The sequence below is a fragment of the Xenopus tropicalis genome, chromosome 3 (genome assembly GCF_000004195.4).
Source record: "Xenopus tropicalis strain Nigerian chromosome 3, UCB_Xtro_10.0, whole genome shotgun sequence".
In the NCBI taxonomy this organism is placed as follows: Eukaryota; Metazoa; Chordata; class Amphibia; order Anura; family Pipidae; genus Xenopus; species Xenopus tropicalis.
The window spans coordinates 133922254-133936701 of record NC_030679.2 but is presented as its reverse complement, the minus strand read 5'-3'; the positions used below and the strand labels follow the sequence as shown (position 1 = coordinate 133936701).

General features: G+C 39.2%; 1 protein-coding gene across 1 annotated transcript; it reads left to right on the top strand.

The window, feature by feature from the left end:
* Window positions 1–360: 360 nt before the first annotated feature.
* Window positions 361–13848, top strand: LOC101730257 (hepatic lectin). The gene is made up of 7 exons (XM_018092684.2): window positions 361–493; window positions 2965–3177; window positions 4869–4901; window positions 5729–5791; window positions 9225–9370; window positions 10597–10712; window positions 13488–13848. Exons 1-7 carry the CDS (start codon window positions 484–486, stop codon window positions 13609–13611), a joined length of 705 nt encoding a protein of 234 aa, XP_017948173.2. The 5' UTR covers window positions 361–483; the 3' UTR covers window positions 13612–13848.
* Window positions 13849–14448: the final 600 nt, after the last annotated feature.

Genomic DNA, 14448 nt, shown 5'->3' with positions numbered 1-14448 from the left:
CTCATTGGCTGTTGAAAATTAAGCCCCCCCGTTGAAATGTATTTGTGGCAGAAGCCCCTTAGAGAAAGCTGGCCCCCAGAAAACCATAGGGGTCATATACAAGCGCTTAGCACAGTGTGCATAGAGCACTTTTTGTTGCACACACAATTGTGGCCAATGTGTCAATATTTACTCTTGTACTTTGAAGCAGTTGGCTAATTGGTGTCTCTATTGGAACTCAACATAAAAATGACAGGTGCACCCAAATCTTTAGGCCCAAGTTTGTGGCACCAATTTACGCACTGTGTGTGGGATCAGCACTGGGCGTAACCATAAAGGTTTTTTTTAATGAAATACTAACAGGGAAATAAAAAGTGCAAGAAACGATGATAAAGCAGAAGTGGAGCCCCAGGGACCTACTGTATCTGGCAGGGAGGCGGCAGAACCACACTGAGAAGGAACCACTCAGCTGGGCAGAGAGACTTTCCCATCCATTGGCACAAGATGGACAGAGGTAAGGGGTATAACAAGGGACTGGGATGGGAGAGATCTATATGGGAATATGTCTGTATCATTAATATGGAGAGAGAAGAGCAGGGAGGAGTCTATACCCTTGCATTAGCCACACCCATGTGATGGGGGCCACTCTCCTCTTACACCTGCACTGGGCTGTTTGTTTCAGTAATACCTGCTCCCTCTGTATCAGGATACATATTCCTATAATGCTCACCAATATTTAAAGTAATTTGTAAATGTCAGTGCTACAGAAAGCAGCATCTCCCTGCACTGCTTGCCTGACTATAGAAACAATGTAGCTGAAATCAACCTTCCTTCATTCAAGACCACAGTTTCTGCAATCTGTTTAAGGGATATTTTTGTGACATGATTTGGGGCACATCAACACATAAAATGAATGCTAGATCTTTTCCACAATCATATTTTTAAAAAAAATAAAAATAAAAAGTGCACTGTGCATTTTTTACCTTCTATTTCTACTTTCTATGACCGGTGGCAGGGAAAGTACAGTGAGCCAAAGTGCCCATATGGTCTGTCTGTCAGAAAGGGAGGGGAACCACTACCACGAGCAGCAGTTAATATGTTCCTCCATATGAGCAGTGAACAAGTGCCAACAGGAGGTTCAGAAATAAAATAAACTGTTTCCAGTAAGAGCAGATTTATCAAAGTGTGAAATTAGAGCCCACCACAGAAACCCACTTTCTATCCATTCCTATGGGATTTTTAGAAGTGTACCTATCAGTGGGTGAACGTTAGAGTTCACAATAAGATAAAGAGAAAAATAGACTTCTAAAAATCCCATAGGAATGACTAGAGAGTGAGTGGATTTTGCTGTGGTGAGTTCTCATTTCACCCACATTCTTTTCATTATTATGGGATTTTAGAAGCATTCACCATGTGATAAATATGCTTCAAAAATCCCATAGGAATGAATAGAATGTAGGTGAAGTTTGCGGTGGTGAGTACTTTTTGATAAATCTGCCCCTAAGTAACCCCTGGATTTTTCAGGATTATCTAAAGTGTTTCATGCCTGAACCAAATCCTGTATTTAGGGATATATTTATCAAGTATAAAAGTGTAAAAAAAAAAGAGTAAAATACACCCCACATCGCTGCTTTATCTCTCTCTGTAAAACCATGTGTATGTATCAAGCTGTATAATGAATGTGAAGATGAGAGTAAATCTGTGGTGTAAAGATCATTCTCTGTTGCAACTCCCTTTAACCACAGCAGGAAGGGAGCTGAGTGTTTCTAGTGAGGCAATCGCTCAGCACATCACTGCTGCAGTATGGGATTCGGTATCTGGAAACCCATTATTTAGAAAGTTCCAAATTATGGGGAGGCCATCTCCCACAGACTCCAGTACAGGTATGGAACCCGTTATGGGACCCATGCTCGGGACCTGGGGTTTTCTGGATAAGGGATCTTTCCGTAATTTGGATCCCCTACCTCAAGTCTGCTAATAAAATTATTTAAACAGTAATTACGCCCAGTTAGGATTGTTTTGGCTCCACTAAGAATTAATTATATCTTAGTTGGGATCAGGTACAAGTTACTGAGAGAAAAGGGAATCATTTAACCATTAAATAAACCCAATAGGGCTGTTCTGCCCCCAATAAGGGGTAATTATATCTTAGTTGGGATCAAGTACAGGTACTGTTTTATTATTACAGAGAAAAGGGAATCATTTAACCATGAAATAAACCCAATAGGGCTGTTCTGCCCCCAATAAGGGGTAATTATATCTTAGTTGGGATCAAGTACAGGTACTGTTTTATTATTACAGAGAAAAGGGAATCATTTAACCATGAAATAAACCCAATAGGGCTGTTCTGCCCCCAATAAGGGGTAATTATATCTTAGTTGGGATCAAGTACAGGTACTGTTTTATTATTACAGAGAAAAAGGAAACCATTTTTTAAAAATGTGAATTATTTGATAAAATTGAGTCTATGGGAGATGGACTTTACATATAATGGGTATCAGGATAAGGGGTCCAATACCTGAATAACTCAAGTATAAGGAAATAATTCTCTGTAATAATAAAACAATACCTTGTACTTAATCTCAACTAAGATATAATGAATACTTATTGGAAGTAAAACTATCCTATTGGTATGGAGATCCAAATAACTGATCCAATACTTGTACTAAGGGTTTCTTCCCCCCCCCCCAGAAAATCAGACAGGGGGTACATTTTTTTCTACCTCAGACTGAACTAAGAAGCTTACTAGCTGGCAGGCAGCACGTGATGGCAGGGAGTGTGTATGATAAGGCAAACTGTGGGGGTTTGGGAGTCGCACACTACAGTACTGTATCTGTATGGGAGCAATTAGCTAGTGCTTTTGTGAATGGGAGGGGCAGGTATTAATATCTGAACCAGTACTAGGCTTGCAGTGAGTCTGTTAGAAATGAGCATGCTCTTTATTCACCTTTCCTAAGAATATGATATTATATCTGCAATACCCAGGAAGGCACCATCTTGATTCTGAAGGATATGAAAATATCCCTTGCGAGGAGAACCCAACTGAGCTTGTAATGAGGATGAGGATGGTTCATGAAGAACTTAAAGAAGGAAAGAGGAGTCGGAGGACACAGAGGAAACTCCTGATGGTTCTGGTGACCCTGCTGGTTCTTGTCTTCATGTTCCTGATAATCCTGATCGGCCTTGTGCATCTATACTGTGAGTTTCACCCAACTCTCAAGCAAACCCCCCAGCAGCAATGAATTGTGTAATATATAACTGCAACACCCCTGAAATTTTACACTTTACATATCTGCTCTTAGGCCAGAGGAATATGGGTTATTTAGAAGATGACACTGAAAAATAATAAACCTATTTATGACCAGCCTTATGTTTAAAGGGACGGTGACACACTATAATTTTAATAGGAACCCATCACTCTGCCTACTTAAAGGGAAACTATACCCCCAGATTGAATACTTAACCAACAGTTTATATTATGTTAAGTGACCTATTAAAGAATTGATATATATCAGTAAATTTTCCCTTTTACACCTTGAGCTGCCATTTTGTGATGGGCTGTGTGCTCCTTCAGAGATCAGCTGACAGGAAATAATGCAGCTCTAACTGTAACAGGAAGTAGTGTGGGGGCAAAAGGCAGAACTCTTCTGATATCTGAACTGATATCACTGATTTACTGTATGTGATATATTTTTATAGAAACCTACACTGGGGTAAAGTTCTCCTTTAAACCCTAGTGCCGCTATTCTCTTCTCATGTGCCCCCCCTTGATCCCCCCCCAGCTCACCCCTCACTAATTTAAAACAGGATAAGTTCACCCTTTAAAATAAGTCCCTTTGCCGACTTATTCTCAAATCAACATATAACATAGATCAGCGCTGAAGGCTACAAGGGTATAAGAAAAGGCCATCTAGTGAAGTATAATCAAAATAGTTAATTAAGCACCTTTGTGTTCAGACTTTAACATTGCACCATAAAACCACAGAAAATGTTCCAATGCCAGTGTTCCCATCAAACTGTGTATTCCTGCTGTGTGTTTCTTTTTCACAAATGTGCCAACTCCTCATTCCCCAGTGGGTGGCAACTTACTAGAAGTAGGCTTTTATATGCATGTATATACAAGGACTCTAATAGGGCTTCCCATTGCCTCTCTGTAATTAAGAAGCGAGGGCCATAGTGTAACTCAATTGATTAAAAAATGTAATGTAAAAGTAATGCACTTACATAAAATCCTTTTGACCAGCGCATGTAATAAAGTCACCCGGATCCCTCAGGCAAAGTCCCTCAGTGTGGGAGCCGGATTGTAAGAGTTTTGCCAGCATTTCCTCTCATTGGGTTCCACCCTGCATTCCATTGTGTTCTGAGCCAGATGTGACGTTCGTCTGACGCGTTTCACTGTTACTAGTAATGGGCGAAAAAATCCAGGCATGGATTCGTGTCGAATTTCCGCGTTTCACCATTGGCCACAGAAAAATTGACGCAGGCGTCAAAAGAATTGTCTCTCACAATTGTCTTGTGCCAAAAAGAACTGTCTCTCTTATCAAAAGAATTGTCGCTCGTCAAACCTGACGCTTCCAACCTCAGGGGAGGACGTCGGGGGGAGGGTTAGGGAGGCTCAGTGGGGGCCCCTGCAGGAGGGGGTGAGGGGGTGGCCCTGTGGGCCCTACACCCCCCAGTCCGACCCTGTCCCTTTCTAAACTGTGTTGTCTATGGCTTGAATTTGAACAGCTTCCCGAGTGATGGGAAGCTTAGGGGTATCCTTTGATATAATGTTTTATTTTTAATTATCATATATCGTATGTTCCTATCTAGCAGGGCAGATGATAGTCAGGCCAGTGTGCCCGGTTTGTATTCAGCTCAATCACCTGTTACTGATCTTTTATTTGCAGATTCTACAGTGAGCAGTCAGATAAAGCAGGCCGGTGAGTATTCTCTACAAACCATGTTTCTTTTGATTGAGTGAGCAATACACCATACTGTATGTTTAAAAATATAATGAATTAAAAAAGAATCCTTGTTATCAAATAATTGCTCCACTCCTCTATCTTTCTCTGAAGCCACATCAGTGTAAGCTTTATGCTTATTGGCCTAAATCAGTCTCATATGGACCCCTGAGTTAGCTAGGTCAGGAGAAAACCCTTTGCCAACAGTAGTTAAGAGTTTGTTATATAAAGCATGCATTTCTAGTTTTTTATTCCAAAAGTGATCCAAAGAAATATCTAAGAATAATTTGAAATATACACACACACACAAACCACCAAGCTGTTTTGATGGCCCAAAACTAACCAGCCTGTTGCCAGTTCAGGGTTGGGGTATAGTGACCAAAACAGTCACTTAATAAAATTGGCAAATGTTTTGTACAACTACAAAATTTACAAGACAACAGGGGAATGAGTATTCATTCATATAGTAGGAATATTGTTCCAGTACCTTCATATAATTATATACCTATATACCTATTCAATACATCAAGTGGATGGATTTTACAATTCTTTGTATGGTGTGGCCCTTATCGGTTTGTTCCAGGAATAACTTATCTATAGGGTTCTCATAGATTCCTGACAGCTGTACTATGAACCCAACACTATATTAGTGGGAGGAGCGAGAGCTTAGTAACATATATTTTATATTCCTTTCTTCCATTTCTTCTATATTTTCAGTTGAAAAAAACATTGGGGGAGTTGTTTGACAGTGATGATCTGTAGGTATATAAATGAATGATTTTACAGTTCACATCTCTTCTTTTTAGATTCTCAGATATCACGGGCTTTGGATGGTATTAAGCAGAACATCTTACAGACAATACGGAAAGGTAAACTAACTCCTCCAAATGAACCCCAATGCACATGTATACACATACCTATACAGCCATATGTATACACTCAATACACAATATAAACTATATATACCAGTATCTATACTAACTAACTCTAGATCTTAATCAAAATAGCCTTGGATATTATGCTCGTTCAAAAAAAAAATAGTCAAGCCACTCAATGGTTAATAGACTTCACTGCCCTCAGTGCAAAGAACCACCTACTCTGCTTTAAATGAAAGTTCTGCTCCTCTAATCTAAAGGTATAACGATCCCTCGCTATCTGTGCTAAATGCTTCCTAATGTACTTGTATAGAGTAATCATGTCCCCTCCTTTTCTCTAGAAAAAACAACCCCAACCCTGACAGTCTAACCTCATAGTTTAACCCTTCCATCCCCTTTACCAGTTTAGTTGCAGTCTCTGCACTTTCTCCAGCTCATTAATATCCTTCTTAAGGACTGGAGCCCAAAACTGCACCGCATACTCAAGGTGAGGCCTTACCAGGGACCTATAAAGGGGCAAAATTATGTTCTCATCCCTTGAGTCAATGCCCTTTTTTATACAAGACAGCACTTTATTTGCTGTAGTAGCCACAGAATGACACTGCCTGGAATTAGACAACTTGTTATCTACAAAACCCCCTAGATCCTTCTCCATTAAGGAAACCCCCAACACACTACCATACCATTACTACTATAAGCTTTCCTAACACTGACATTGGACTAACAGGCCTATAGTTTTTAGGCCGAGAGTGGAATGCCTTTTTGAATAACGGCACCACATTGGCAATTTACCAGTCTCTCAGCGCCATGCCAGACCTCAATGAATCCTGAACAATTAAGTGAAGAGGATTGGCAATCACAGAGCTAAGCTTGTTTAATACCCTGGGATGAATCCCATCCGGTCTTGGACCTTTGTTTACCTTTACATATTCAAGTCTCTTTTGAATTCCCTCCCGCGTGACCCATGCGTCATTAGCTAAATTACTAGAACTGGGTCTATTAAAAGGGAAGCCTTTATTAACTTGTCAGCAGACAAAAATAACAGTTCAGAATTTCTGCTTTTTTCGTACTCTCATTAACCTGTTAACCTCTCTCTCTGATAAGGGTCCCACCCCTTCTTGTTATTATTTAAAAATAATTTTGGATTCCTTTTACTCCTAGCTGCAATACCCCTTTCCGTCTCTATTTTAGCTTGTCTGATAGCTTTTTTTCATGCTTAATTGACCTTCTTGTACCTGATGAAATTTCCAGCTGTCCTAGATAACCTGAATGCCTTATAAGCACGTTTATTTCTTACCAACACTTTTATCAAACCATATATTCGGTGGGAATATACTGTATGTTGGAATGTTGAAAAATAAAAATGTAATATAAATACTGATTTATCCTGTGCCCAGTATACTTATACCCTGTACTGTGCACAAAAGAGCCTTGTGCTTACATTATTTTTTTGGGTTTGATGATGATGATCATATAGATCTTTTATAATGTAAGCTCTTGCGAGCAGGGCCCTCCCCTAGTGTCTCCGATCCTCATCCAATGTAACTGCAAACCATTTTTGTGAATTGTTTATATGTACATGTTAACTGTTCTGTGTTTTGTAGCCCTCTATTCTGTAAAGTGCTGCGTAAACTGATGGCCCTATATAAATAATAACAATAATACAAGTGATTTACTACAAATTGATACCAATAGTAATACTGCAGTTAGTTTTACTATTAAAAATAATACAACTCAAGACAAAATAATCTTCGTCTGAAAATCTTGCAGAAATATGAGCAAGGGTCATCTTGTAGCTTCAAACCTCAAGCAAGTTTTCTTGAGATACCATAACTACAGATACCAGATTACCTCCTAGCAGCATTACCCAAGCGTAGAAATGCTTTCACATATATCCAATAATAAAGCCTCTTTATAAGGTGTGCTAAAGCCTTGAAAAAGCTGGCAGTTTGCTGAGAGATTTTGACAGTCCTTCATAACATTTGCAATTTTAAGCCAATACGTTGGTGTACACAGTCAATATTTATTTAGCCTATTCATTAAAGTATGGGATTTATGACTTCCCCAATACAAAGTCTGCCGCAACATTCATTTCTATTAACTCACTTCTGGAAAAGGATGACTGTTCATGAAAGATTTGTAATGAATTCTACTTCCTGCGTTTAGTCCTCATTCAGTCTGGTTGTGGTCGGATGTTCCCTTTTTGTGACGTACTCCTTTTTGAAAATGGGTTACGGTTTTGTGACATTTCAAAATACACGTGTAAGAGTGTGCTCTGGAAAGAAATAACACTACCTCACTATACCACTTGTATAGAATAAAAACATATAACTCTGAAGAGGATGCCACTTTTTGGAAATTCTTTTTTCATATCAGTAAATTCGTACCTGCACTGGGAAGGTCCAAAGCAGATACTCACTGACTAACAGAATTAAAAGATTAAGCCCTTCACATCCCTTCTCCGACAGCTCCTCTAAAGGGACAATAACCTCAACTTTGATAGTCTTTCTCATAATGTAATGGTTCCATTCTCGTTACCAGTTTAGTTGCATGTCTCTGTATAATCTTGGTCTTACTAAATTCTGAAGAGTAGCGATTAAGGTTAATATGTCTTATCTGCACCAATAAGTGGTACAGAAGGGATTTTTAGGGTTATTTCAGTACTGAACTACATGCCTAAACTAGTATGATAAATTATAATGTCTATAATGGTGCTGCCATACAGGGGATCAGCATCTTTGCTGGGGCTATTATTAGCTTCGATGTCCACTGGTAAGGCTTCTAGAAAGAACTTAGATGTTGGTCTTAAGGCACAGCAATCCTTATTGACAATTTTTTTTATTGGGGGTGATGACTTTTTAAGCTATTGGGAACTTTTAATTGTAATTATAACCTATATAGGGACCTATTAAGAGGCAAAATTATTTTTCCCTCAAGTCAATACACTTTTATTGAAGAGTATTTATTTGCTTTTGTAAATATTGAATGACACTGCTTATAGTTGCAACAACTGTTATCCACAAAAATATCCAAATACTTCTTAAGGAAGAAGGCCCCAACGCAGTTCTTTTCAGTGTATAACCAATATTTATGCTATCTTTGTCTAAGTGCATGACCGTGCATTTATAAACATGGAACTTCATTTGCCTCTTTGCTCCACATTCTCTTTGTAAAGTGGTAACCTATACAACACAAACTAATCTCGGAAAGCTCATTGTACACAGCTGATTCTTTTCACCCTAAAATTGGACACAATTTATTGCAGTGTTTAAAACCGCAAGCATTGAATTTTGTGCTGTTTATTTTTTTTATAGGGATGCCTTCTTACAGGGGCAATATGTTTAATCTCCACCTTTAGCAAAAAGAAAAGGTCAGTGAAACAATTAATTTGTACTTGTACAGACCCAAACTCTGTCTTACCTTTCAGAGATACGTGTGTGTGATTCTGGCTGGAAAAAATTTGATGGAAGCTGTTATTATATTGTCACAACTAAGAAGAACTGGATGGAGGCCCAGGCCATTTGTAAATCAATGAACAGCAACCTGGTTATTATCAACAGTGAGGTGGAACAGGTAAGGTACTAACACCATCTCGATTCATCTCAGTATCCAGGTCTCTAAATGGTACTGCAGCAAGATAAAGAACCAATGCCACAAAGCCAATGCATTTAAACCCAGGCAATAAAGTGTACATCATCAAGGTTGAAAACCACTACTACAAATGAAATACATTCCTTGCACAGGAAGATGCAAGGAGGGCACTCCGTTAAAGAAATGGGTACTCCATGCATGGAGTTCATTGAGGCTACACGTAATTGAATAAAGTACTGTTTCTTTACCAGGGTGCCCTCCTTGCATCTTCCTGTGCTGGCTGCGGTGGGGATCCCCATAGAGAGAGCCCCTGGGGGTGAGTGGATGAGCAGGGACAAAGTGCTTGAACAGAGTGGCCATCTTGTGGTTGTTCCACTTCGACAACTTTTCATTTGATTTTAAGCTGCTGCCCCCTTTCTAAGTAAGGGAAATCTGCACTACGTGTGAGCAACAATTCTCCTGAAAATACCTTGGTATTGTAGTCAACCGGAATCAGTGCTGGTTAAAGAACTAATTGCATAACCAATACAAAATATAGGAGGAGGCCTGCGATTTGCATTGCCGCTCATGCCAAGAGGGCTTGTCACCGGCAGGTAGCACAGATTTCCTGTGGGCGATAAATCTCATCTTCCATTTCCCTAACAAAGAGCTCTGCGGGTATCTCAAGTTGGCATCACTATAACTGGGGGGTGACAGACACGACTCCTACAGCACCAAATAAGAGATTAATTTTACATTTTGAAGCAATTCAGTTTCAGGTTGTGTCTCACATTTTTGAATTACGTTGAAGTCCTACACACAAATCTCCTCAGTTGGGCCACAGACGCCCCTACAAGCTAATCAAGCTGCCATTCACCACTGAGGCAAGCTATTAGAAGAATAACCTGACACTGGCTAGCCTTCTCAATAAGAGCCTTTGCCACCTAGGCCCGAGCTTAGAAAGTACCTTCTTCAAAGGAGCTGGGGTGGGTTGACTTCTAAAAAAAAAAAAAAGGAGGGTTGACAGGTCTGTACATGGCCCATCACAGTCATTTTGAAAAAGAGGTGTGTCTGTGTGTGCCAGATGCATAATCCACTGTGGTTCCATTTGTTTGTAAATTCTCAGATGCCGACTTGATTGGAGGTTTTGGCTTTGTAAAAATGTGAATATGTAGTACAGCTGTGTGTTACTTTTGTTTTGTAATGAGATGTGTCTTCTGCTTCCCTAGAACTTCCTTGAAAGTCTTACTAACCAGTCAGACTTTTGGATTGGTCTCCAAAGGGATAAGGTGGATAAGTATGAGTGGCGATGGCTGGATGGAACACTCCAAAATCCATTAGAGGGGTAAGCCGAAGAAGCTGTCCCTGGTCCTCAGTTAAAAGCTTTTGTCTGTGTGTATAGGACAGTTTCATTTATATTCATGATAAACCTCAATATACAGTATATATATGTGTGCGTGCATTATTTATTGAGGCTTGTAAAATTACAATGCAAAAATACTCCACCCAAAAGGAAAATATTTCCATCTAAACAGAATGGTCCACCAGAAACCCAACACATTTCTAAGCTGTGTATTAATTTAGATTGCTTGAAATACCCTATGTAAAAACAGCTTGGGTCGCACCAGGTGTGAGTTGGTATAAAATAATGCCATCAGTTATGGTGTTTGGGTTGAGTAAAAGAAAATACAAACCCTGATAAATACTATGGGGCACTTTTACTAATCCACTTATCTGAATCCCGAATGGGAAAAAATCGGATCGGAAACGAAAATTTTGCGACTTGTCTGTCGCTGTCGCGTTTTTTCGTATTTTGTGCGATTTTTTTGTCGCCGTCACAACTTTATCGTATTTTGCGTGACTTTTTCATCACCGACGTGATTTTTTCGTATTGAGCAATTGTAAACGGTGGAAAAACGAATCCGATGTTTTCGAGATGGCGACAGAAAAGTCGTAACAGCGACGGAAAAGTCGCGACGGCGATGAAAAAGTCACAAAAATACCGATCATTACGAAAAAACGCGTTCGGGCGCTTTCGGTCCGTTCGTGCATAAGTAAATCTGCCCCTATGACTTCTTTTGAATGGGTGATTCCTGGGATACACAAGGAGAATAAAGAGCTTTATAAATGCACCGCTTATTTTATGCCATTTTTTTTTTCTGATGTCAATACTTGTGCATGGTTTATAAGTAGGTGCCACAACGTAGCAAAAAGGTGATAGGTACTATATAAATAAATAAATTGTTCAAGCACAATATAGTGATCAACAACCAAAAGTCACTGAAACAAAAACAATTAACTTTTAAAGGAGAAAAGTAATTTTGGCGTTTTACTGCCAATAGATTTGCCACATTAGTGCCACTTAGAACAATATATTTATTCTGCAGAAAGCTTTATCATACCTGAACAAACAGCCCTAGAAGCTTTCTCTGTTTGTTTAAGATAGCAGCTGCCATTTTAGCTTGGTCTTCATAGCTTCTTTCTTTCAGCTTTAGCCATTGTAGCTCAAATTACACATTCCTAAGGGAGGGGGGGGTGAGTTTTATGAATTCTTATGGGAAGGGGGAGCAGGAGAGAGCTGCACAGACTCCTGCCCCGGGAATGAAGGATTTTTCTGAGAGAGGAAGTCAGATACCCTAAAAACATGTTTACATTAAAGGAGACAAGAAATCCTGTGTTTCTTTTGATAGAGGACTCAGTGCAGCATTACTGTAAGTGCTTATGGCTGTATTTACATGAACCTTTCTGATAAAGCTTACTTAGTTTTCACCTTTCCTTCTCCTTTAAGCTAAGGTTTAGGATATATATACTATATATACAATGACCTGTATCCTTTGATCTATTGCTGTGAAGTTAAAGGAACAGTAACACCAAAAAATGAAAGAGCTTTAAAGTAATAAAAATATAATGCACTGTTGCCCTGCACTGGTAAAACTGGTGTATTTGCTACAGTAACACTACTATAATTTATATAATAAGCTGCTGTGTAGCCCCGGGGGCAGCCATTCAAGCTAGAAAAAAGGAGAAAAGGCACAGGTTACATAGCAGATAACAGATAAGTTCTGTAGAATACAATAGTGTTTTATCTGTTATCTGCTATGTGCCTGTGCCTTTTCTCCTTTGAATGGCTGCCTCCATGGCTACATAGCAGCTTATTTCTATAAATTATAGTAGACTTTCTGAAGTAAACACACAACTTTTACCAGTGCAGGGCAGCAGCACATTATATTTTACTTACTTTTATACACTTTCATTTTTTGGTGTTACTGTTCCTTTAAGCATGAAATGTGACTACACATATACAATTTTTTTTTGGTTAAGTTGTTTTTTTGTGTGAATGGACTGTATCTGTCATTATTAAAAAAAGGTATTCATAGGAGGAGGGGGAAACAATGCCCTGGCTTAGGGCAGGTAGGGGGCAGGAGAGAGGAAGCCTATGTGCACCCCCCCAGGTAAAATAAACCTTTCATTGTTTTCCTTGCCTTATTTTCTATGTAAAGGGGACCTGTCACCCAGACGTAAAACAACTTTACTTTGAAAAGTCCTTTGGGATGACTTTTACTTTCCATTCTGCACTAACTATATGTCACTACCCTCCTCATATTTTCCCTCCATCCTTACCATCCCGTTGTGCTGCCAGTGCATAGGCATCACGTTCCCCATTCTGGCATAAAATTGAGATTTTGGCATGATACAAAGCTTGCCTTAATAACAGTGATCACAAAATGGCGCCTACCTGCTTGCTGGGATTGTGAATTCCAACACTGAGGGAAACAAGATATTAATCATTTAAATAGCATAAGTAAAGTTTATTTTGCTCACCTAACTCTATAGAAAAGAATTTGGAATTATTTCTTAGGGTGACAGGTCCCCTTTAAAGCATTTGTTTGTTTTTAAAGCTATATATTTATATAATACAGGTCACTATATGTATGCACTCAGTTTATTTGTAACAGTTTCTCCTTGTGAATATTGTGATAAATTAAATCTACTATATTGTGTAATTTTTTTCAGTAACTACCTGCTCTCTCTCAGTCTTATACTGACCCATAACACCATTCTGTGTGCAGCACCTAAACATGCAATTCCCAGTTTAACCCAGTTTGTAATTCTTCTAAAGATTCTGGATGAGGGGGGAGCCGAATAATGCAAATAGAGAAGAAGACTGTGTTCATATGTGGTATGGCGAAAAGTGGAATGATGCAAAGTGCATCTATCCGTACAAAGCATTCTGTGAGAAGTAAATGACATGTTGGGTGCAGTTTTGGAACATGGACTTCAGTTTTATGAGCACTTTATTACAGGGTCAGCATCCAGTAGTGGTGAGAGAATCTGTCCCGCTTCGACGGAAATTCGCAAATCTTTTCAAAGATTCCCAAAACGATGAATAATTCATGCAACGGCGAAAATGGTCCACGAAAAAAAAAGCCAGTTTGGCAAAAAAATCTGCAAGTGGTGAAACGCGGAAATTCACCACAAATCCATGCCTGCCGAATTATTTTGCCCATTTCATCCAGAATAGAGACTTACGGTAAACGTATTGGGCAAATACTTTTAAGGCATAATTATACGTAGCAAGCTAAGACAATGTTATCTGGTGTCAGTATCTCTTTAAGAAACTCCCCCCCCTGTTGTGGCAGCTGGAGGAATATAAGGGTTGATATATTGACTGACTGAGCTGGAAAGCGAAGCCAATAGGTTCATTTAGGTGGCCTTTATCATGGTGGCTGGGTTTTGAGCTGTTATCACAAGCTATAATGTTATCCAAGGAGGATTTTGTGCCTTATAATAAAAAGCCGGTTCTGCAGCAGGGGGATTTTTGGTGTTAATATTGTTTATTAAAAGGTCAATGAATGAAAAATTCTGGCTACCCCTGGTCTAGAATGACTTAGAATGTAAGCTCTTGTGAGCAGGGCCCTCCCCCTATTGTCTCCAAACCTCCATCTTTTGGGAATTGTTTGTATGTATATGTTAACTGTTTGGTCTTGTTGTACCCCTTAACTCTGTAAAACGCTGTGCAAAATGATGGCGCTATATAAATAACAACAATAATAATAATAATGATCTAAGGAGATGAAAAC

What these genes read in the sequence shown, in the direction of transcription:
- LOC101730257 (XM_018092684.2), top strand. An exon ending in CAGTCAGATAAAGCAGGCCG is followed by an intron (nt 4,902 to 5,728) that starts GTGAGTATTCTC and finishes TCTTCTTTTTAG; the next exon opens with ATTCTCAGATATCACGGGCT. An exon ending in TCAACAGTGAGGTGGAACAG is followed by an intron (nt 9,371 to 10,596) that starts GTAAGGTACTAA and finishes CTGCTTCCCTAG; the next exon opens with AACTTCCTTGAAAGTCTTAC.